We start from the raw sequence: 23,689 nt of genomic DNA, 5'->3' as shown, positions 1-23,689 counted from the left end.
CATGTTGGAATGTTCGCTTAGTTGTCCCCTCCCCAGACAGAGCCTGGAGGGGAACTCAGCCAGCGGGGACAAAGAGATGTTGACTTCTGTTTTGTAGACGAATGTCAAGGGTGGGCTGCTTCAAGGAGTGAGCGAGAAACAAGCCCCACAAGAACATTCCTTACAGTTATACCATTTTAAGACCAAGTCCCTCAGTCCCCTCAGAGGCATGGCAGGAAAGATGGTAAGTATATTGTCTATTACATTCAACCTAAAACAGATACAGAGACTATTAACCAAAACCCAGCAATCTTTATGGATGTTTGGCTAGAAAATCCTGCATTTTAAACACTGTGGGTCAAATTCCTCCCTACAGGCAGTGGAGTTACTCCGGGCATGAACATGGCTCTTTATTCTGGCTTTCCACCTGCCTCTTAAAAACAATTATTCCCCATAGGGTGTGGGGGATCAAGCAAACGACAGTCCCATCATCCCTTATTTGCCCATCTTACCAATGTAATATTCAGAGCGAGTTGCATTTTTACAAACACAATAGGAAATGATCCCCGGGAGGACTGGGATGGACACTTTCTCCACTCTGTCCCCAACAGGACTTTACAGGATGATAAACAGAGATGAGGAAACCTCAAAAAATGGCAAAGTTCTGTATGGAGAAGCAGCCAACCCAAATTTATCACAAGCTCCTTCCCATAGTAATAAGGCCACGGGCTCCCAAGAACATGGTTTTGTCTTAGGCTTCCAGTTCTGTCTTGGGACTACCTAGTGACTAACCTCTCTGACAATATTTCCATCCTGTTTCTGGTCTCGCCTCAGCCCAGGAGACGTAGTCAGAGGTGAAAATGAAAAGTTAATCAAACTTTCTTGGCTCTGGGGAAGACTATGGTTTGAGTTTGGGGTGAACATTCAGGTCAGTTCTTTATTCTAATTGGCCTGGTTGACTGTGTCCTTAGCCATAATGGAGCAAATTTAGCCCTCAAGTAAGTGGATGCAACCCTGCCAAAGTCAATGGAAATTACAGCCACTTACATTGGATCTGAGATGTTTTGTGTAACCCCAAATCTTCCTGTTTGGGATGCAATCCAGCAGCATCCTCTTTCATTCTGTCTCACACATCTGGGAAGCATACAGAAAAATCTTCTCCCAAAGTATCTCCTCCAGGCCCACTTAGCTGATGCGCCTAATTCCTCTTTCTACAGTTCCCTGAAATATTAATAGGTGACTCTGAGGACACTTTCAAGAAACCACCAACTGGAAAAAACATCTTTCGTACCAGAAGGGATGTGAGGTTGATAAGCCCATTAAGTGCAGATGAAGAATCCCTTCAGAGTAACAGTCTAGCAGACTCTGTGGAGAGAAGAGAGGTACTGGTTACTGGTCCTTTCATAGGAGCTCATAAACGTCCCTCCTCTTTTTCATTTAGTCTGGGATCTCAGGGTTCTAATTACTTTACATTGGTGGCCAAAACTCCTTCACGCAATTCAGCTGCCAGGTCCCATGAGATGATTCTGCCCATGTTGCTTGTACCTCACTGGACCTTCCTGTTCCTTTGCTGAATAGCTTACCTGGCAAAGACATCCCGCAGAATCACTCCACTGGAGCTGCTGGATCGTTCATAGTATAGATTCTCTCTGTGTAGAAGGGAAAGTGAGGAAGGGAAAACCCTGGATGATAGGAAGGGAGGAGGCAGCTCCAGATTTAAAGCAGGGCGACTCTTACACTGTGTCCTTTGTACATCAGGAATTTGCTGCTGAATACAAATGGCACAAGGATGGAGATGGTTATGGCCATAAAGAGGAGCCTGGGATAGAGAACAAATGCAAGCTCCATGAGGCAAGCGGAGCATGCAAGGAGGGTGAAGGAAGCCAGCCGCAGCAGAAGCCAGTGTATATATCTGCTTGATTTTGGATGGGTAGGTGGAGCTGTATCTCTTTATAATGCAGCGTTGGGGAGGGAGAGGTAGGCAGGTGCACACTCAGATACCTCAGCCAGGGAACAAGGAAAACCAAATAGCCAACCCATCCCCTGGGCAAGGATTCTCTGGGGAGGTCACCAAAGTGCAGCAGACAGTGGTTGGGGCTACACAGCAGTTCATAGAAATTCTGTTCCCCAGCTCCACTCCCCCTCATCTTGACAACAGGACGGGGAGGAGTAAGAAATATTTCAGAGACACATTTGCTCTTTGCTCTGGTACAGTAGCCCCAGTGCAAGAATCCTCTCTATTCATGATGGGGTTTGTGTAGCTAATGCAGAGACAGTCCAGTCATCCCACAGATGGGAGGACCTCTGCCTTGGCAGAGCAGAGGAGGCAGCAGGTGCATTCTTTTGGGCATAGCTCGTGTCGGGGTATTTCGGATAATAAATGTACATATATATAAATTACAAGGGACGGGCTGAGCACCCACATGGGTTTGGAATTTTCCCCACCTTGCCAAGCAAAGCTTCCATTGCCAAATTTAAATGAGGGTTGGGGAAGAGAAGGGGTGTCTCAGCGAGCCTGATCTTAGATCTGATTTCAGGGGGAGGCCAAGTGAAACGGGTGGCTTAGACTGAGCTTTGTTTTGAGTTTTCTGGTTCCAAAACTCATGGTGAAACTTAAGGGTTGGAAACCACTGAAAGCAAATAAAAGAATGTTGGGTCAATTCCCTACAAACAGGAGCCTCATCCTTTTGCACAGCCCTCAGACAAAGCTGTTCCACTGCTTTTAGGCAGAATCTCACACCCAGAGACTAATCCCAGTGAGAAGCCCTGACATCGTGTTACACTGTTTGTGTCAGAACATGGGGTGGTTGTGACAGGACATATTTGCAGATTGCTGGGATGTCAGGGTGCAAATGCTGCCCTGCAACGTCGGAGTGGGATGACTCTGTTTCTGTCTAATGTGTTCTCTACCACCTGGCTGCTGGACAGGGGAGTGTTGAGGCCCCTTTGCTCATCTCCATCAGGAAAGATCCCAAGTTGCTTCCACAGCACTGGTTAGTTTGCTCAGTGCTCTTCGTATGTGGCTTACCCTTTGCGCGGGAGGGCGGGCGGGCACGCACGCGTACACACACACAAATTCACTGAAAAGACTAGCAGGAGCTGTATATCAGGCCCTGGATTTGAGAGCCATGGGCTAGGAGTCATTGCTCTTCACAAGTTCTCCTTTCCTTTGATGGCCATGGCAGTTCTCAAACCTGCTGGAAGGCGAATGGAAGGCAAAATGGGGAAAGGATTGGGCTGCGATTCTTATCCTTCCGCGTGGTTCTGTTCCGTAGCTGCATGAGATGGGTGAGGAAGAAGAGGAGGAGGAAGGGGAACCACACCAAGTTGTCCCAGGCAACATCACTGCAGATGGATGTTCAGGGCTGGCAGTGAAGGAGATTTCTGGTGATGGTGCACACCAGGAGCTTTGGACGCCATTCACGAGCAATACAGAGGAACAGCTGGAGTCCCGAATGAGTGAGGTACCCTGTTTCTTTTGTTAGGTTTCAGAGTGGCAGCCGTGTTAGTCTGTATCCGCAAAAAGAACAGGAGTACTTGGGGCACCTTAGAGACTAACAAATTTATTTGAGCATAAGCTTTTGTGGGCTAAAACCCACTTCATCAGATGCATAGAATGGAACATATAGTAAGGAGATATATATAGAGAATGTGAAAAGGTGGGAGTTGTCCTACAACTCAAAGAGGCTAATTAATTGAGAGAAAAAACTTCTGTAGTGATAATCAAGATGGCCCAGTACAGACAGTTTGACAAGAGGTGTGAGAATACTGAACATGGGGGAATAGATTCAATGTGTGTAATGAGTCAGCCATTCCCAGTCTCTTTTGGGGAGGTGCTCAGATACTCCAGTGAGGAAGGGCAGAACAACTAGATAGGGAGGAAGGTAGATATTGGTTGAAGGCTTCAATACTATCATGTTCGGCAAACAAATCCATCTGAAAAAACAGGCAGGAAAAAGTAGTGTCTATCGGGTTATGCCCCTCCCACGGAGTATATATGGATAAACTAAAGAGAAGGCAACGGTGATCACAGGGTTAAAGACCTGCCCCCATGGGGAAAGCACTTCCTTAACTCACAGGGGAGTTGCAAGGATAATATGCATTAATGGTCCCAAGGCACCGCACTGATCAGATAGATATGAAGGAATTCACCTCCTCAACAGGAGCGTAACTCTTTAGTGCAGGGAGATTTAGTGCAGGGAATAAACCCCTGACACATAGACAGCACCTTTTTTCTCACATGATCCCAAACAAGCTAAGATGCAAGTTACAAAGAGGAATCGTTTTGCTTACCACCCCCAATGCAGCCACCTCTGGGCTAAACCGTTGCACTACCACCTTCCCCAACAGTTTAGGGCAGAAAACAAAGACTGGAGTTACCACTGCTCAGAGCAATGGCAAATTTGGCCCACAGGCTTGCATGGGGTGGTGTGTGTAGTGGGGGAGGAAAGTTGCAGGCTTGGGCCTGATGAAAAGAAGCAGTAAGTGTGGTATTTAGCCAGTATCTCGTCAAAGGCAGGTGTGGTTTGAGGACGATTATATTGTCTGAGCTGGCTTGTTTCTGCCTTCCAGCTGGGCTCGATCTCACACAGTTTCAAGATAGAGGGTAAAACCACCCCTCCGTTCTCCAGGCCAGAACACCCTGAGAACAGCTCTGGGGACTCGGAGAGCTACTGCCTCTTAGATGAGGATTCCATCCTGAGCGACTCCGCTGTCTCCACCGGCTACTTCCCCTGCTACAGAACGTATGGCGAGCTCCCACGCTACCAGCCGCCCCGCAGTGCCAGTTCTCAACCAGGCAACGCAGAAGGGCGGGCAGGAAGCAGCTGTGATGCCAGCGTCCAATGCAGCGGGTGCTCCGAGGAGGACCCGAAGGTCTCAGATACAAGAGCCAGTGACACCACTCAGAGCTCCAGGGATCGAGGTGAAACATTGACCTGTGAGACCGTACCCAGCAATCCCAACGCACCAAGCGGGGGACCACTGGCTGAAGGCAACAGACACAGACCATCTGGAAAGGAATTTGAAGGTAAAAAGGACAGAGATTCTAGTCAGCAGCATTTAGCATTGGAGACACAAAGGGGATTTGGTCCAGAGGTGAGTGAAAACCTGAAGGAGCCTGAAGACACCCTCACAAAGGAGGCTGCCTCTGAGTTACTCGTGCCGGGGGGCACACCCTCAGTGTCTCTGGGGAAAGACTCGGGACAGCTGCCAGGGACAGAGCCTCAGAGCAGCCTGTTGCCCAGCAAAGGCAAAGTGCCCACCTCATTACACTCTGCAGCCACCACCAAAAAATCGTCCCCAAAGGAACAGCAAAAGCAATGCAGGAAGGAGGAGGAGGAGGTCCGCCGTGCAAAGCTCGCCCCACTGCTGGGCCCAGGGGATGCAGTGCCCGGGCGGAAAAGAGGCTCTTGGTTTCCATGTGGGCACAGCCCAGAGACGGGGCACTGTGAGGTACGTGTGAGGTTGAGAAGCAATGCCACCTGGCCCGGGACACCTGTTTTGCTCCCAGCTTATGGGACTTAACTCGGTTACGTTTTCAAACAAGCACCTTTGTGCTTTCTCCCCAGCCACCCATCCCACAGGGGAGACGCTCCCTGTAAACCTCCACAAAGCCACTTCCTTGCCCTCCTTCAAACTCCTCTGTGCTGGGACGCCTGTGCAAAGCTCGACAACAGCCCGGCAGTTGGTGTGCTGCGACCCCCAGTTATCATGCAGCAGCATCTCCTTACACTCCCCTTCTGCCGGGCGGTAGCCACTTATCTCATACTAACAGCGTGAGCTCTCTGGGGCAGGCAGCGTCTTTGTGCCAGTGGTACAGTACCTAACACAATGGGTCTCTGATCTGCTGCTGGGGCCCATCAGCATCACCACACTAGACATAACTACTAATGCTCCCTAGCCCCAGACCCCTTGTTTGTTTCCAACTTATGGTACTTAATCATTGGAGTGCTGGAACATCTGTGCTGTCAGGGGCCAGCCTGCTCTCAAATCTGAACAGGATGGGAGGGTAACGCCCCCCCGTTGCACATTCTCCATCCAGAGAGTATGGAAAGAGAGCACGCTCATGGTTGGAGCAGAGGAAGAGGAGACAGAATTCCTGGGTTCCATTCCCAGCTCTGGCAAGGACTCCCTGTGTGATTTTAACGAAAGTACAATCTCTCTGTGCAAATAATACTGCCTGAGTGGTTCTGTGAGGAGTCATTTGTTAAGATACAAGTGATTTAAGATTCTTGGATCGAAGAGGCAGTGGAAATGTAAGGTATTAACAACAAATATTAAGCACATCAAGGAATAACACCACTTTGCATTTCTATAGCACGGTTCATGCACAGATTTTGAGTGCTTTAAAAACACTGAATGAGCCTCCCAAACCACTCGGCAAGGTAGATACCGGTAAAAGATCACGCTGCACTCCACGGCCATGTGCCGTGTGGAGCACAGCAGCTGTTGAGCAGTACTGAACAGTACTTTTGGGGCAGGAAGTGAAGAACTGAAAAACTGTCAGAAGAATTGAGGGAGGCCCAGTTTAGTGACCTGAGTTGGAATATGGACCAGCCTGCTAAGGGTTAATACCCTGACTCTTTTTAGGAGTGTCATGAGCTCATTCATAACCAGGTGGAGTCAAGAGCACAGCTGGGAGGGAAATGGTTTTCCCATCCCCTAAGAATTTTTGTGTTTAAAAAAAACAACACAAAACAAACCATCTTCCCAGGTTGAACCAGGATGAACAAAAATCATAGTAACAAAATTTTACAAACTGATCAGCCAAAAACATTTCTCACATGCCAAGTAAAATATGTCATTTCAATTTGACCTTTTCAAAGTGTAAATGAAGTAAAATTCCAAAACAAAGAATCATTTTGAAAATGTCAAAAAGGGAGATTTTGATCACATTGTACTGTGACCCCCTTCTGACAACAAACATTACCACGCAACCCCCGGAGGGGGGACCCAAGCCAAAACCCAAGGGTATCAGCCCCAGGTAGGGGGCCTGTAACCTCAGCCCCACCATCCAGGGCTGAAGCCCTCAGGCTTCGCCTTCAGCCCCAGAAAGTCTAATGCCAGCCCTGGCGACCCACACTTTGAGAACCGCTGAATTGGGAGATTTTTGTCAAAACCAACCCTTTTCCATAGACAGTTTCAGGCCTTCTAAACTGGAGTTGGGGTGCTGTTGCCAAGGGAAGACTCACTCTGGTTTTGAAGGAGTTGGTTAATCTTTAGAGGGCTCTGCTCCAGCCCAAGGCTCCGTAGCTGGTGACATCTGACCCCCTACTAAGAGTGCAAAACCCCTGCCACGTAGCGGGATATTAAGATTCCGTAGCCCTAGCCCATGGCAGGTGACATGGGCCAGGAAATAAACATCCATTCCGTCACTGCACTTCTGTGCTTTCACACCTTTATTACAGGGGATCAGAAGAAAACGGATTCTTTGGCAAATAAAGCCCCCCAGAGCCCCTCAGTCTGGAAGGGCCCTTGGCAGTGAAATAAAGGGACTATAGTGCTTCTCAATTTCCCTAGAAGCAAGAAAGATTGCAGAGAAATGCAGGAGCATGAAACCTCCCCTGCTGGTACCTGTGTCCAGCCCAAAGCCATTGGGGCACGAGGCGCCTTTCAAACAGGAACTGTTAGAGAATGGGTCCAGCTAAGGAACATTGTAATGGTCCCACAAAACCCTGCTGTCAAGAGTGACAGCTGACAGTCCCACCCATGTGCAGGAGGAGGGGCTAGAGAAGGCTCCTCCCACCAACTCCTCCCTGTCATTGATATTTGTAGATTGAAGCATCAGGAAGTGGACAGGAAGGAGGGCACGGGAAGCTCTCACCACGCTCTTGTCCCACAACCTCTGGCAACTGGACTGGTGAAGAGCCACGATCCACCCCCTCCCGGCTCAGCCTGCGCTCCTTGGTAAGCTGGGTACGAAAGATCTTCAGGAGGTCATCTACGGTGAAGCCACAGGCTGGCAGCAGCTGGGGGACAGAGGAGGCCAGGGGACAAGTGGGCAGTAGGCTGAGATGGTGGATCTCCCGCAGGCGGAACCGCATTCACCCCCATTAAAGCACCTCACCTCCCCCTTCCTTGGCCTCTGTGAACTTCAGGAAGATGAACGGGTACCGCCACACACCCAGGGCTGGGTATTTTTCAAATATATATTATTTCTGTAACAGCTTCTGGTTTTCTCTGCTTTGCTTTTTTTTGGGAGGGGCCTGGGTATCCTCTCTCAAAGTCACCCTGGATCCAGGGCCCTTATGCACTGCTGTGTGCACTCACTCCTCAGGGAAGCGAGTGCACGCACCTCATGTCTGGAATCCCCCTGCAGCTAACACAGAGCAGCACAGACCCTGCCTAGCCCTCCTCAGCTGGATAGGAGCCAGGGACTCAGACCCAGGATGGAGTAAAGGGTGAAAGATTGGGGCTACTCTGCAGAAAAGAGTCGTCACTTGTCTAAGCCAGGAGAGAATTCATATCCATCCCCATCCTTCCAGGCCAGTCCATCCTCCCAAATGCCCTGCTGTGCTCAGATGCAACTCTGGCCCTTCCAGCCCATCCCAGACCCATTGCTGAAGCAGTATCAAAAGGGCAGGCCAGCATCAGAGAAATGCCCCTTCAGAATGCTCCCAGGCCCACTGAATTCTGGCCTCTTTGTTAAGCCCAGTCATTGCCTGTCCTATGGAGAGATGATCAAGTGCAGCCTGGCAGGGTTTATTGAACTGAGATTGCAGAGACACAGACAGATGGATGCAGCTTTCGCCAGAAAAAGCAACTGAGAAAGGGATGTAGGCAGCTTATTGCAAACACACACTGCACATGGAATTAGTGCCTATGGGGCTTGCAAAGCTGTCAAGGCTTTTGCTGCCTTACAGGCAGACACCACACAGCTGCAGCAGCATTTACTTACACACTTGGTATAATCAGTTTAAAATGCCCAAAAGCATTAGTCATCTTTTCCACCCTCCCCGCTTTACAAATTGGCTTGTCTGGGGCCAAGCACCCTTTACGTTTCTTATAATATGAATTTCGTCACTCAACAATGAAGCAAATGGCAATAGAACAGAGCATGGGGGCTAACAGCTGGAGCAGAACTGTAAACCACAGACAGTAAGAGGAATGATGACATTCACAAAAATGCTTCCTCCTGGCTCAGGAGGGGGCTATTTAGCCTATGTGTAAGGGAGAAGTCAAGAGATTTCAGACTGCCTTGTCCTTCCACCACTTTCCTCCAAATATAGCGTCTTCCCGCTCCAAGGGGAGCCATGGCTTGTTGATCAGAGCAGGCAACTACGATACAAGAGTCTTGGCTCTGGGAGAGTATGTCTGGTGATCCCAGCAAAGGCCGCAAAATGTGGCTGGCTCTCTGGTGGCACAACACTGTGGCACACCAAGCTATTTTTTCCCTGCCCCCAAAGCTCTCTCACACCTATCGTCTTACATTTATTTCTGGAAGCTCAGCGATTATAAATGTGACACACCAGGCCATGACGTTTCCAGCCAATACTTTGCATTTGTTTAAAATGCTGCATCGGATGGAAATGGAGCATATAGCCAACACAGTGAGACACCGCCTAGCCTGCTAGTAACAGCATTGGGATAGGACGGGACATTCACTATATTGGTGTCATCTCCCCCACATAGCCTTTGGGACGGCTAGCCACCAGTGGCACAGAGCAGGGGTCAGGAGGTAGGACAAGGCTGGTTAAAATGGTAGCTGCCAAACTGCTGCAGGAAGAGATCTACTTTGGATCACAACATGGACAGACACACATAGGAACAGCCCATGCAATAAATAAGTAACACAGCAATGTGGGGGGGAGGGGAGAAGTAGGTCTTTCCCAGGCATCAAGTTGTAGAGAGAGTAGATCATCACCACAAGTTCTGTGTATCTGTAGCCTATATACACAGACAAAGCCATCTCAGCAACAGCTTAGATGCCCGTGAGTAGTACAGCCCACACCATGAGAGCCTCACAGGCCAGGAATTCTCTTCAGCTGCTCGGGGCCAGTTTTAAGTGTAGATTATTTGATGCCATGTTTGCCTGTAGATGCTGCATATGGAGATGTCCCAAGCTTCCAGGGCTCTCAGGGGCAGTGGTTTAGGGAGCCAGGCTTCCCTTTTGGCCTGTCCACAGCTCTCGGAGATCCACTTTACAGCCAAGGTCTCTCAAGGCAGCTTTGGCTATGTCGTCACAATCCTGGTGCACCGCACGAGCCTCCACAATCAAGTTCTCAGCTCCCATCTCCAGGATAGCCTGAGAGAAGTCCCGGTTCCGGGAGACCAGGTTCCGGATCAGCATGCAGGCCTGTTTCTGAGGAGAGAGGGACAGGAGAATGGTTAATGGCTCGTGGAGGAAGCAAGGGCAGGAGCAGGAGGCCACCCACAAGGGAATCAGATGGTGCATGCACAGCAAGGCTGGGCTTAGGCTCGTGCCCCCTTCCTATGCGAGGGATTCCGATGTGCTTTGCACGAGCTGGATCCTGGCCAGGCAGCAGCCATGGATACAGAAGTGGCAGCCACTTTGCATTCAGGTCACAGATTAAAACCTGCTTCAGTGGGAAAACTGTCCAACTGCCCAGGGTCATCCCTGACTGCTTCCTTCACCACCCCTAGGACCTTTCACTGCATCTTTGGCAGACTCAAGAGACAGGCACAAGAGTCTGACCACACGGTTAAATCCTGTTTGAACAAATCCTTCCCTTAACACACAGAACCCAAATATCCCAAAGTGACTTCCTAACTCTAAATCAGCCACCCTCAAACAAGGAACACGGGGCACGGTCTGGGGGGCTGGCCCAGGAGCACCCTTCCGCCAGAGACGTTAGCCCACTGATTGCCACATGGGCAAGGACATCAGACAAGGAGGGAAACGATCAGCCTTCCATTCCGGTCCCTGAATTCACTGAGCGCTGGGAATACTTTTGGAATGTGAGGACTCATTGCCTGGGGATGTTGTGAAGGCCAAAAGTATAACTAGGTTTGCTCTGGGTGTCCCCAAACCTCTGACTGCCAGAGCTGGGGAGGGGAAGGCAAATTGCCCTGTTCTGTACACTCCCCTTGAGGCTCTGGGACTGGCCGCTGCCAGAGACAGGACACTGGGCTGGATGGACCATTGGTGTGACCATTCTTATAAGGGTTTAACACGCTCTAGCGCAAAAAGTTTAAGTCAAACATTTTTAAATGATGTAAAATATTTAGAAAAGCTGCAGAGCAGATACGGGATCCTACAGGGCTTAGGGAATGAGACGGGGACTGATTTTTTCCTATGAAAGGGTCTCACTTTATCTTGAGGGACAGGCAGCCTGCCCTTCCTGTGACCAATTTGAGCATTGTTGGCAGACTCTGGAAGGAATGTAACCTCATCCTCCCTCCGCCCAGCCATTTTTGTCACAAAGATTCAATAAAGCAGGATATGAAGTGGGAAGTGTAAGAGGCCCCAGAACCACCATCCACAGGGCTGGGTGCAGGGCTATATTTATACAGGCAGGAAGAGGTGTTAGTGGCACAGGTACAGCTTGAGGAATGCAAACTGCACAGCAAGGTCTTTGGGACTAAATACAATCAAAGGACAATTTCCAGTCCGAATCTGGCATCAATCAGCTCAGACAGACAGGTGCCTCTGAAAGAACTGCAGAACACTGCTCCACCTGCAACTTCTTCATTATCTTCACCACACAGCTGCAAACTCCGTACAGATGCTGGATGAAAGACAAAGAAACCCAGGGAGGCAGGGAACGCTATGGTCCTGAATTAGTAATAAAGAGCTCCGAGCCAGGTACCTGCACAGCAACTTCTCTTGGATGCACCTTCATGGCCTGAAGAGCTACCAAGGCCCCTCCGCCTTCCATGATGACTTTGCAGTTCTCTGGCTTGCGCAAGGCCAGCATGCACAAGGCTGCACAGCCCTGCTCACAGATCTGCGGGACCAAGAGGAAGAGTGGAATCATTGGCTGAAACAACTGCAACCAGAAAAGAGAGTCAGCACCCCCCTGAAGCCTCCCTATCCCCAATTCATTCCCTCGGGAGAAAGAAGGCTAGTCCCCCACCGAGCCAGCACACCAACTCCCAGGGGATTTACACAGTCAGTCTGCTGCTGGTGTGAGCCATCAGTTTGATGGGCCTAGAGAACGACAACCTCTATTTATCACAGTACAGGTACAGCATGGCCAGCAGCCAGGCAAACACCCCCTTCTGACGCCACCTCTGTCGGCCACAGAGACCTCAGCTTTGCCAATAGAAAAAGAGGCAACTGGAGAAAGACGTGGGAGGTTTTGATGGTAACATTTGCTGGCCGGTAACTAGTCCCGTGTAGTCCTTTGACAGAGGCCAGCACACAGACATCAGAGAAGAATGATTTTCAGTGATGGCTGGATCTGAACTATTGACCTAGATGTGTGAAGCTCAGTATCCGGTTTCCAATCCCTGGACCATCTGTTCCAGGACCATAAATGTATGAGTACGGTAGAAAGTGGTAAGCTGTTTGGATGTCATACGAACGCTTGCAAAGTAGACATGGAACCAGTCTAGAAAACAGGAGCGTTCAAGGGGTTAATGCATGCCTTGCTACACTGTCCATGCTGGGAGCAGAATTCTGCTCGCTATGACTGCAGCTAGCACAGTTCTGCTCCCAGCATCAGCAGGGCACTGTTCCAAGTCAGAAGTAGTTATGGGGGTTGCGAGTAGCACTGCCTGGGGAGGAAACGCAGGTGAGGGCACCCTTAATGCTGTTATCAGAACTGAAATAAAGGGCCAAAAATCAGACCTCCAAACCCAGGCAGACGCAGAGCTCCAAAGCACAGGGAGGACCCAGCACACATACTGGCGTATACCTGAGGGCTGGCAAGATGATGGCTCATAGCCAGCACAATGAGGTCTGTTCCTCCAGTGTTGACTATGGCGTCTTTCACGTCATCGTTCCCTGCGATGGCCCACATGGCGCTCAGCACCTGCTTTACCAGCTCCTGCACTCAACGACAAAGAGGACCGAGAGGAACAAAACCCACCAGATCCCATGTAAGCCAGGCAAAACAGATCACTACCACTCAGCCTGAAAGGCAGCACCTTTCACCTCACTCCTAGCCCTGACACTCGAACTCAGAACCCCAGGCAGGACCAATGGGGGTCAAAGACTCTACCTGAATAGCAACGTTTTCCTCAGGACTCCCAGCCCCTCACGTCCCAGATGCCGTTTTCCACTGGCCCCAGGCAGAATGGCCAAGTTGCCCTGTTCAGAGTAGCTGGGATTTTCAAAGAAGCGTAAGAGAATTAAATATCCAAATCCATAGAAATTCAGTGGGATTTGGGCACCTAAGTCCCAAGAAAAATCAGAGACAGTATGTAGAGGATAGCCAATGTTCCAGCTTTCCTGAGAACTAGATCGATTCCTGGATCGGGGAGGCTTTATAGAATAGAGGCTGGAGCCGGGGTGCTGGGTTCTGTTCTTGGCTCTCCCTCCAACTCAGCACATGCAAGCTTGGGTTGCGTGACAGAATGTAGAAGGTGGTATGTGGGCATCAGCAGTGCCATTTGAGTGGTAAGAGCCCACGGGTAGAGGTTACCAAAGCCTAATGCTCATTCATGTTTGGAAAATGCACTGAAGATGAAAAGCACCATGTTACGTAATAGGCAACATTATTCCCAACCTCCACCCATAAATACCCTCTCTTCCAGGAAAGCATCCCACTCAGTGAAGAGGGACAGTACCTGATGGTCAATGCAGTCAGCCAGCAGGGCCACCATGAAATTCAAGCCTCCAAGGTCCACAATCTCTTGACAGAACTCGTTCCGGACGGACAGGCGAGCCAAGGTGGCACAAAGCTCACGGAGAACGCTGGAGTCGTCTGTGAATGCTGCAGGAGGAGGAAGACAAGGTTGGAAAATAAACAGGAGCTGGGGCGGAGGAGCTGGCAGAATCAGTTTCACACGGGTTTTAGAAGAAGGACCAAGTGTGAACTGGTGGGTTTCAGTCCAATTCATAGTGGAGCAGGAGTCCATGATCCAAAACTAACCATGATAACTGACACTGACAGACTCAAAAACCACAGACTAGGAATTGAATGAGTCATGGAGCTTGACCTCCCTTTTGACTCTCAGGCCTTTTCAGGCCCAGGGAGAGGCACACTGGCAGGATGTCATGCGTGGAATAAATTTACACAGCTATTGCCTGGGTTGTTCACTGCTCTCTAGCCAGGTGACTGTTAGCTTGGAAAACTGAAGTCCTGATCCTTCAGTTGCCTTTGGAGCAATTACCATACTGTACCCTTCTGCAGCATCTTTCAGAGGATCTGAAAGCATTTTAGTAGCAGCAAACTTCAAAACCCTGCCTGGGAGGTGAATGAGTTATTACCGCCATTTTATAAAGGGTAACCTGAGGCCCAGAGAGGTTAAGTAATTTGCTGAAGGTCACACACAGCGAGCTGGCAGTAAATCTGGGAAGACAATGCAGAGTCCTGACTCCCAGGCCTCTGCTCTGACCACTAAACAACCATATAAAGAACTAAAAATTAAACCTGCAGTTAAGCAGCATGACCTTGCGGTAAGAGAGTACAGAGAGCATGAGATAAGAACCAGCAGTCAAAGGGTTAATACTACCTTTGGCAGCCTCTATGAGGATCTTTAAACCGTTGTGTTCTGACACAATCATCTTGGCATGATCATGGGCCTGGCCGAAAGGCACCCGGATGTCATCATCAAATGTCATGACCCTGAGCGCTGAGGAGGCCTCCCGGACCACCCCAGCACAGTCGCCATGCCGGACAATGGCACCCGTCAGCAATGGCAGGATGCCACCTTTCACCAGTTCCTGGCGGTTCTGCTCATGTTTCAGACAGGCGTGTCGGATGCACCGGATCCCAGCTAGAGTCATTTCAGCGTCATCTGCATTTTCCTTCAGTGTTTGCAGCAACAGCTCTTGGCCTGCAGAGTCGAGCAGGTCTGGCTGCCCATCCATGAGGGCAGACAAAGCATGCAGGGCCTTGAGCATGGCACTTCTGTTTCCTGAGGCCAGCTTGCAGGCAGCCAGCACCACAGGACAGGCACCTTTCCGCCCAGCCAAGTAGCGGACAGCCAGCTGTTCTCTGCATTGCTCACTGAAGCGCACTAGCTGCTCACCGACCTCACTGAGTGCAGAGTCAGCGATGGATTTCCTGAGCGAGTCTAATGTCTAAGGAAGGAAAATGGGGGTTAGTGTTTTCCCCAAACCCTCCTGAGAAAAAAAATCCACTGGATCACCACATCTGCATATTTATAACCATTTCTCCCCTTAAATTTAAGACCATTTGGCATGATGAGAAACACTAGACAGCCCAAGGGATAGCCATTAGTTTTTAGGCACACAATGGGGCAAGGATGTAAAATGCTAAATGGCTAACCAGTAAGCATTAGTCTTACCAGTTAACCAGTCCTGGCCCAGTCCCAGCCCAAGCATCCCCAGTCCCTTACCCTTTAATTGACTAAATAATCATTTTAATAGTTTAAACAGTTAACTTTTTGAATGGGTATTTACATCCCTATATGGGGTCAGAGGTAGCCTAGCACTGCTCTTCCCCCTGCAGCGTGCCTCACTCCTGAGCTGCAGGGACCACCTCTAGGGACGAAAGGGGAATTCAGTCCCCACAGCCCATTCAGCTCTTGGCCTCTCTGCAGCGTCTGCCTGGAAAATGCCTCTTCTAATGGTGATTTTCGTAAAGTGGATGAACTTGCACATTAGCAAGTGGACTGGATCCCACTAACTCATTTCACACAGGCCAACAAATGGGCGTCAGTAAATAAGAACCCAAGAGCTGCCATACTGAGTCCGAATATGGTCCATCTTGCCCGGTATCCCATCTCTGATAGTGGCCAGTACCAGCGCTTCAGGGGGAGTGTTTAGAACAGGGCAACTATGGAGTGATCCACTCGTTATCCTCTTCTGGCAGTCAGATGCGTAGGGTCTCCCCAAGCATGGGGCTACGTCCCTCGCCACTTTGGCTAATAGCCATTAATGGACCTATCCTCCATAAATGTAACCAGTTCTTTTTTGAACCCCAGTTATATTTTGGCCACCACAACATCCATGGCAATGAGTTTCATTCACAACCATTTGTGTGTTGTGTGAAAATGTATTTCCTCGTGTTTGTTTTATACCCGCTGCCTACTAATTTCATTGGGTGAGCCCTGGTTTTCGTATTGTGAGAAAGGGCAAACACCACTTCTCTGCTCACTTTATTTTTCACACCGTTCGTGAATTTATAGACCTCTAGCCTCCCCCCAGTCATTCCTTTTCTAAGATGAGCAACCCTAATCTTTTTAGTGTCTCCTCATATGGAAACTATTCCCTACCCTTGATCATCTTTGTTGCAATTCTCTGAACCTTTTCCAGTGCCACTACATCATTTTTGAGATGGGGAGACAAGAACTAGACACGATATTCCCGGTGTGGGTAATGCCCCATATAAATCCATGGGGCATTACGATACTTTGTCTTATTTTCTACCCTGTCCTAAGGGTTTCTAACACACTGTTAGCCTTTTTTGACCTCTGCTGCGCAGAGAGTGGAAGTTTTCAGAGAACTATCCATGGTGACTCCAAGATCTTTCTTGGGAAGCCACAGCTAGTTCAGAACCCATCATTGTATATGTGTAGTTGGGATTATTTTTTCCAAAGTATGTTACTTTGTATTTATCAATGTTGAATTTCATCTGCCGTTGTGTTGCCCAGTCACCCAGTTTTGCAAGATCCCTCAGTAACCCTTCACAGTCTGCTTTGGATTTAACTATCCTGAATCGTCTGCAAACTTTGCCACTTCACAGTTCACTCCCTTTCCCAGATCATTTATGAATATGTTGAACAAAACAGATCCTTGAGGGACCCCACTGTTCACCTCTTGGCAAAGTTATACTCACTGCTGACCTAGGGCTAGACTGGAACCGAGGATGAGAGGGGAAAGGCTCCACATCATATTACCAATCCTCAGACTAGCCAGCGATCCCATTTGTTATTGCTGCCCTTTTCAGAACATCTATGGAGCTTTCATGTCAGGCTGACCCTTCCTTCTGGCCAGGAGGGGACTGCCTGAAAGCTACTCAGGGTGCTCCTTGCTCCTGCTGGCCAGGAAATATTATTTTGCAGTTACATAGCTCCTTCCACCTGAGGTGCTTCAAGAGCTAACCCGACACATGAATATCCCCATTTTACAAGTGAGGAAGCGTTAAAGCACAGGGAGGTCAGCCCTACCTCGGGGCTCACAGGGAGTCAGTGGCAAAGTTAGAAGTGGAAGCCAGAGCTCATGATTCCCAGCCCCTTACTTGAACCATTAGATCACACAGTGTGTTGAAAAGCTACAGTTAACATTTCCTACCAGCAAAATGTCGTGTTTTTGCTCTTGGCCATTTTCAGAGGTGGGTTTCCGTGCAGCTTTCACAACAGTACTCAGATCAACACCTAACAGGCAAGAGAGAAGTAAGGAGGCAGAGGTACAGGAACTCTGGTGAAAACTGTGAAGAACATTAGGCTTATGTCTTTTACTGAGGGTTAATTAAACACAGGCATGGATTATTAGGGTGTTTGGTTTTGTATCCCTTCCAAGGGATGTAACAAAGTCTTGGCCATTTGTGATCAGAAAATACCTTTTTTTTTAAAAGCAAGGGGCAATTCAGGCTAAATTCCAGCTTGGAAAAAGTTCATTCTGTCTCTCTAAATTCCCTCCTGCTGTTTCAGCTCAAGCAGTTTTTCCTACCATGTCCACTCCTTAAAAATGGGGTGTTGTAAACAACTTCGCATCCCACCTCAGAAGAGGCTGCATTTTAGAGGCAGGCAACTAAGCCATACATGCAGATTCTCTGAAGAGCTTTGGGACCTTTCAGACTGAAGCGCCATAGGAAAAAGAACAAAATGGTTTAGAGAAGTGCTTCCCTTCATTAGCAGCCAGTTTCCAGAAAGAACTGAGCACATATTTTGGGATTCTTTAACACCCATAACTGGCTTATATGAGAGCTAAGTTAGCTAGCTCAGTGGTTTGAGCATTGTCACCCTAAACCCAGGGTTGTGAGTTCAATCCTTGAAGGGGCCACTTAGGGATCTGGGGCAAAAATCAGTACTTGGTCCTGCTAGTGAAGGCAGGGGGCTGGACTCAATGACCTTTCAGGGTCCCTTCCAGTTCTATGAGATAGGTATATCTCCATATATTAAATATTTCTAACACATACCCAAAAGCTCAGGAGACCCCTGATTTTTAATATGTTGAAAGCATTTTAATGACATATCCTATTGCTTCAGAGTGAGATGGATTTGCAATACCCTGAGATTCAAATTGCTGGACAGCGTCTTTCACGGCCTCATCTGGATCCATTTCAAATTCCATGATGTTTTCTTGCACCACATCATCAAATGTTTCCTGTGTAATCTGTCTGGATGCCATTTTATTTGGTTATTAAACAGGAACTGAATGGCTTCTTGACCTGTCATCAGGAAAGCACAGAATTAGACTTGCTCCAAAACATTATGAAGTTTTTGACAGCGAGAACCAAAAATGTTTCCTTTTGACAGATAGTAGGGTAAGCACAGAACCCAGAATCAGAGAAGTGTAGGACTGCAAGGGATCTCAAGAGGTCATCGAGTTCAGTCCCCTGCATTTAAGGCAGGACTACATAATAACTAGACCCTTTCTGACAGGCGTTTGTCTAACCTGTTCTTAAAAATATCCAATAACAGAGATTCCACAACCTCCTTAGGCAATACGTCCCAGTGTTTAGGAAAAACTTCCTAACTGTCAGGTTAGTTAATGTCCAGCCTAAACCTCCCGTGCTGTGATGAAGATGGCTAAGGGGACTGGGAACAGGATGTAGAGCCCAGCACCTATATAGGTCTTCAATTCAAATCTGGCCCAAGTTGGTAATGACCAGAAGGTATTACCATCTGACACCAGTTCAGTTGCTGTGGTTGAAGGGAATTTGAGGTTTTCAATCCAGTTCCCAATGGAGTGGCCACAAAGCAAACCATCATATTGGTGCTAATTGAGGCCCCTTTGTTGGCAGTCTCAACGGAGGCCAAGTTTATTAATGGACCATGGAGACTGAACTCCCATCTCTCTGCTAGAGGGAGCTCTTCATGCTCAAGAGCAGGGGTTCTCAAACTGGGGGTCGGGATCCCTCAAGGGGCCATGAGGTTATTACATGGGGGGTTGCGAGCTGTCAGCCTCCACCCCAATCCTCGCTTTGCCTCCAGCATTTATAATGGTGTTAAATATATGAAAAAGTGTTTTTAATGTATAAGGGGGGGGGCTGCACTCAGAGGCTTGCTGTGTGAAAGCGGTCACCAGTACAAAAGTCTGAGAACCCCTGCTCAAGAACAAGGCATACTGTCAGAGAGGAGCATGGAGAAGCTTAATTTGCTGCTACCTATTCTGCATCTATTGCAGAGATACACAAAGGATTTCAGTCACCAGTGGTTCTCAGTCTGGAACCTGCCCTAATCTTCCTTAACCAGTCTACCAATCCTGATGATATGCCAACAATTCATGATTTTTTTTTTTTAAAAAGACAGCATCAACCTGAAATCTAATTAATTAAAAAAATACTTAAAGTAGTTTTAGATTCACCATAGTGAAGTGACTACAATTCAGGACTGGGAACCAGGACTCCCTAAGCTCTATTTCTCACTCAACTCCTGAATCCTCTTATCAGTCTCTGCGGTTTTACAATCACATATTCCCATTTTTTAAAACATATTTTCTCTCCTGTTGCTGTGTGAAAGCCTCACAAAAACAACTGGGGAAATGGACTATACCCAAAGAGATGGCACAGAAAGCACCATTAAAAGTTCAAGACAGAGAGAAAAAGATATTTTAGTTACACTGAACTTGGATGTAACACTGATGGATCAAATTTGCACAAGTTAATTTTTTTTTAAGTTGACACTGTCCATTTATAAGCATTTAAAAAAAACTGAGGCAATAAAAATAAGTGACTTGATCAAAGTCAGAAAGTTTCTGTATGTGATACCTCTGATTTAGAACACGAGTGTCTTTTTTTTTTTACATTAAAAGTATTGTGGCAACATTCGTGTAGTTTACCACTCCATAAAATATTTTTGATTCAGACACAGAATCAGAAACAGAACTTGAGGGGCTCTGGTTCTCAGTCCTGCGTTCTAGCCATTTCACCATGGCACCAGATCCCAGCAGTTACAACATTCTATATTTTAAACATTGGAGCAGGCACCAGGTTTTCCTCTGTTTTGTATAGTTTCCATTACACTGTGGTACTCAATAGATAAGAGTAATCTCCAAGGAGAAGCTGTGTTTTTATAATTTATTATTTAAAATTCGATTAAAAAAAAAGACAGCGAGAAATTTAAAGCCACAAGACTTGGAACAAGGGGTCTTTGTTCCTGACTACAGATGCGAAGGTTCATATGGCATGGATGTCACTGCAGCCCTACCTGTTCACAGCTCTGAACAGAAACTGCTGAGTTAGGTCAATGGCAATTTTGCCAGGGTGCGCTGGTGAGACAGTGCGGACTGCATGAAGATATGACACAGCATTCTGAGTACCTGCCTGGGCAGATATTTATATTATCAAAAAGCCATAAGGCAGATGCATCCATCAGGATGCAAAGGCTGATCAAGGAGAACTGGGATAAGCCAGTGCTTGGCCCCCAGGACTGGTATTTTAGGCACTAACAGCAGGTACGCTCAGCTGTTATCCTTAAAGATAAGCCTCTGTGCTAGGCTCCAGCTTCCCTACCTGAATCTCCACAATCTATCGGGCCCTGTAGCTTGGGATGGATAGGAATGGGACGTTTGCTAAAATGCCACTCAGCTGGTCGGTAATGAAGAGCAGCTCAAGCCTTGCACAGGACAGGATGCCCCCGGCGAGGGGGGAGCAGCCTGCATGGAAGCTGGAAAAGCAGGAGAGGAGCCAGGCACGTGTGGCCCCGGGGGGAGAGATTAGAAAGAACGGGTGCCAGCCTAGGGGAGCACGGGGCTGGCCAGGGCTGTGTGCAAGGCAAGCGGGGTATTGCTAAGGTACAACGCAAAGGGCGCTGGGCTGCGGCTTGTGAGGGGGAAGGGAGCTGCCCCACGGGCGGGGGGTGATGCCCCACGGGCGGGGGTGGGGCCGGGGAGCTGCCCCCGGGGGAGGGGGGCGATGCCCCACGGGCGGGGAGGGCAGGGAGCTGCCCCCGGCGAGAGGGGCGATCCCCCATGGGGGGGAGGGGCAGGGGAGCTGCCCCCGGGGGAGGGGGGCGCTGCCCCACGGGCGGGGGAGGGGAGCTGCCCCCGGGGGAGGGGGGCGCTGCCCCACGGGCGGGGAGGGAGGGGCAGGGAGCTGCCCCCGGCGAGGGCGATCCCCATGGGGAGGGGCAGGAGCTGCCCCGGGGAGGGCGCTGCCCCACGGGCGGGGAGGAGCTGCCCCGGGAGGGCGCTGCCCCACGGGCGGGGCAGGGGAGCTGCCCCCGGGGGAGGGGGGCGCTGCCTCATGCGGGGGACCACTGGACTGGGTCCCCTGGTGAAGCCCATCTCAATCCCTTTCCCCCCTCACCTGTGGGCCTCGCTGCTCGCCGTAGCTAGGTTCCGCCCCAGTCAACAAAGAACGAGAAACGCTCTGAGAACGCGGCTACTGCACTGACCCAGTTCGGCCGCCATACGCCCTCCGCAGCGCAGAGAACCTCACCACACCACGCTCACCCCGGCCCCACAAAGCTCAGAGTACGCATGCGCACCACGGCCACCACTTCAGCGTGAAGAAACTCACCCGATCCCACACTGCACAAAAAGATCACGGACGATGCAGACTGCGCAGGCGTCAGAAAGGGATATCAGTGCGCGTGCGCCACAAACGCGCGTTCCTCCAGCGTTAAAACAGGTAGTTACTACGCACGCGCACAACCGTCCTGCGCGTGCCCATTCTCTTCCGTGCTCAGCGAGCGACTCACCCTTCTCGGCGCATGCGCGGTGCGCGACCGTTCTGCCAGGCCAGGCGCCCTGTGGAGAAAAGTCGCAACTTGGACGAGCTGATCGGAGTTGGTGGATAAATCGCGGCTGCCGGGCTTTGGCGAGCCGCCGTCCGCACCGCCCGGGGGTGAGAGGCTGCGCGAGCTCGTAGTTAGTCCCGCCCCCTCAGCTACCAGTGTTTGGGGAGTTTCCTGGGATTTCAAATTTTCAATTTTTAAATAAAAAAAAAATTACCCCCAACCTCCCCTGACACGAATTTCGGAGGGGGGGTGACTGCGCGTGCGTAGGGAGGGACCGGGGGGGCAATAACCAGGGCGCATGCGCGACGGGGGGCTGGGTCAGGTGACCCGCAGAGGCTGCTGGGAGTTAGCGCACCGAGCGGGAGGCTGGGCGCATCCTGCCTGCCGGAGTGGGGCAAGGTGAGGGTGGGGCTTGAGGTGGAGAAACCTGGTGCGGGGGGGGCGAGTGGGGAATCTGAGGGGGAATTTGGGAAATCCCCCTTGTGAGGAGCGTGACCCGCGTTCCGCCCTCCGCCCCGCGAGGGTGGTGGCTGGAGGCCTCAGCCCGGCCGGCGGCGCTTGCGGGGGATTGGGGACCGGGGCAGCCTCAAGGAGTTGGGGAGTGATCGGTGGGAAGCCACCCAGGGCTGCTTTGGAGGCACTTACCACTTTCCTCCAGGCTAGCAGTTCAGTCTGTATTGAATTCCCTTCCTGTGTGGGGCCTCACGTTCTGATCGGCCCGTTGGTATATTTTTGTGCCCAAGGGGGACAGACCCCCCCCACACACACACTGTTCTTATGAAAATGCTGCCCAGCCCCTCTCACAATGGAACATGCCACTCTTCTGTGGCACTGTAAATGCACCTAGCTTAGCTCTGCCTTTACAAGAGGCAGCTCGCTCTCCCTTATGCAAAGAGAGTACATTTGCAAGCAGTGAATGTATTTCAGTCAGAGATTGAGCATTTTTCTTGCTACAGAGTGAAAATGGCTTCGAGACGAATTACACGGGAGACTTTTGATGCTGTGGTGCAAGATAAAGTTAAAAGGTATCGGATGGACCGAAATGATGCTATAGAGGAGACAATCCATCATTTTAAAGGTAAGGCCCAAATCAATGCTCAGTTTGCCTTACCTGTGGATTATGGCAGTTGCTGTACAGATCATAATTTTTTGATATCTTTAAATTTTCTACTTTAAATTTGCATTAATATAGTTTTTTCCTGTGTGTTTTTGTGTTAGGGCAAAGAGGCGTGGCCCCCATGCTTCATAGTGATAGACTCAAGAAGCTCAGTCTGTTGACTTTAACAAAGGAAGATAAGGGGTGACTTGATTACAGTTTGAGTATCTACACAGGGAACAAATATTTAGTAATGTGGGCTTCAGTGTAACAGAGAGAGGTGTAACGTGGTCTAATGGCTGGAAGTTGAAATGAGATCAATTTAGACTGGAAATGAATAAATTTTTAACAGTGCAAGTAATTAACTATTGAAACAACTTACCAGCATCGTGGTGGATTCTCCATCATTGATGGTTTTTTTTTAATCAAGATTGGATATTGTTCTAAAAGATGTGGTCTAAGAATTATTTTGGGGAATGTCCTAGGCCGTGTGTTATACAGAAGGTCAGATTAGATGATCACAGTAGTCTCTTCTGTCCTTGAAATTTATGAATCTATGAATAAGATATTTTAAGTAATTTTCTTGTGCAAAACCCCAGGCTATTTAAACATTTATTGCTTTTCTATTACAAGGTAGAAAGTACAAGAAGAGAGAGAGAAATATTTCATCGA

At 49.3% G+C, this 23,689-nt stretch overlaps 3 protein-coding genes across 11 annotated transcripts in view; 2 read left to right on the top strand and 1 right to left on the bottom strand.

Annotated features, from left to right (window-relative positions):
• The first annotated feature begins 10 nt into the window (after positions 1 to 10).
• On the top strand, positions 11 to 8,149 carry LOC120391816. Of its 3 annotated transcripts, none has more exons than XM_039515943.1 (5): positions 12 to 223; positions 1,197 to 1,361; positions 3,255 to 3,443; positions 4,552 to 5,433; positions 7,756 to 8,149. In XM_039515943.1, exons 1-5 carry the CDS (start codon positions 209 to 211, stop codon positions 8,035 to 8,037), a joined length of 1,533 nt encoding a protein of 510 aa, XP_039371877.1. In that variant the 5' UTR covers positions 12 to 208; the 3' UTR covers positions 8,038 to 8,149. The 3 variants fall into 3 exon arrangements, with proteins under 3 accessions (XP_039371879.1, XP_039371877.1, XP_039371878.1); XM_039515944.1 differs by lacking the exon at positions 12 to 223 and adding an exon at positions 1,738 to 1,909 and having other exon boundaries at positions 1,220 to 1,361; XM_039515945.1 differs by lacking the exon at positions 1,197 to 1,361 and having other exon boundaries at positions 11 to 223.
• On the bottom strand, positions 7,128 to 22,017 carry ARMC6 (armadillo repeat containing 6). 5 transcript variants are annotated; one of them, XM_039515949.1, is made up of 8 exons: positions 21,883 to 22,017; positions 18,247 to 18,407; positions 17,309 to 17,391; positions 14,563 to 15,133; positions 13,675 to 13,820; positions 12,801 to 12,932; positions 11,751 to 11,888; positions 7,128 to 10,282 (listed from the first exon to the last, which is right to left on the bottom strand). In XM_039515949.1, the coding sequence occupies exons 2-8, from the start codon at positions 18,365 to 18,367 to the stop codon at positions 10,070 to 10,072; spliced, it is 1,404 nt and encodes a 467-aa protein (XP_039371883.1). In that variant the 5' UTR covers positions 18,368 to 18,407; positions 21,883 to 22,017; the 3' UTR covers positions 7,128 to 10,069. The 5 variants fall into 5 exon arrangements, with proteins under 5 accessions (XP_039371883.1, XP_039371881.1, XP_039371882.1 ...); XM_039515947.1 differs by lacking the exon at positions 21,883 to 22,017 and adding an exon at positions 21,702 to 21,830; XM_039515948.1 differs by lacking the exon at positions 21,883 to 22,017 and adding an exon at positions 21,577 to 21,681.
• SUGP2 (SURP and G-patch domain containing 2) overlaps positions 21,895 to 23,689 on the top strand; it is a 19,270-nt gene continuing 17,475 nt past the window's right edge. For all 3 annotated transcript variants that reach the window (XM_039515934.1, XM_039515935.1, XM_039515933.1), the window contains exons 1-2: positions 21,895 to 22,028; positions 22,878 to 22,999. In XM_039515934.1, coding sequence (XP_039371868.1) covers positions 22,885 to 22,999 — 115 coding nt within the window. In that variant the 5' untranslated portion in view covers positions 21,895 to 22,028; positions 22,878 to 22,884. The remainder of the gene's footprint in view (positions 22,029 to 22,877; positions 23,000 to 23,689) is intronic.

The sequence above is a fragment of the Mauremys reevesii genome, linkage group 26 (assembly GCF_016161935.1).
Source record: "Mauremys reevesii isolate NIE-2019 linkage group 26, ASM1616193v1, whole genome shotgun sequence".
Classification (NCBI taxonomy): Eukaryota; Metazoa; Chordata; order Testudines; family Geoemydidae; genus Mauremys; species Mauremys reevesii.
The sequence above is the reverse complement of the archived record's forward strand: the minus strand, read 5'-3'. Positions and strand labels throughout refer to the sequence as shown.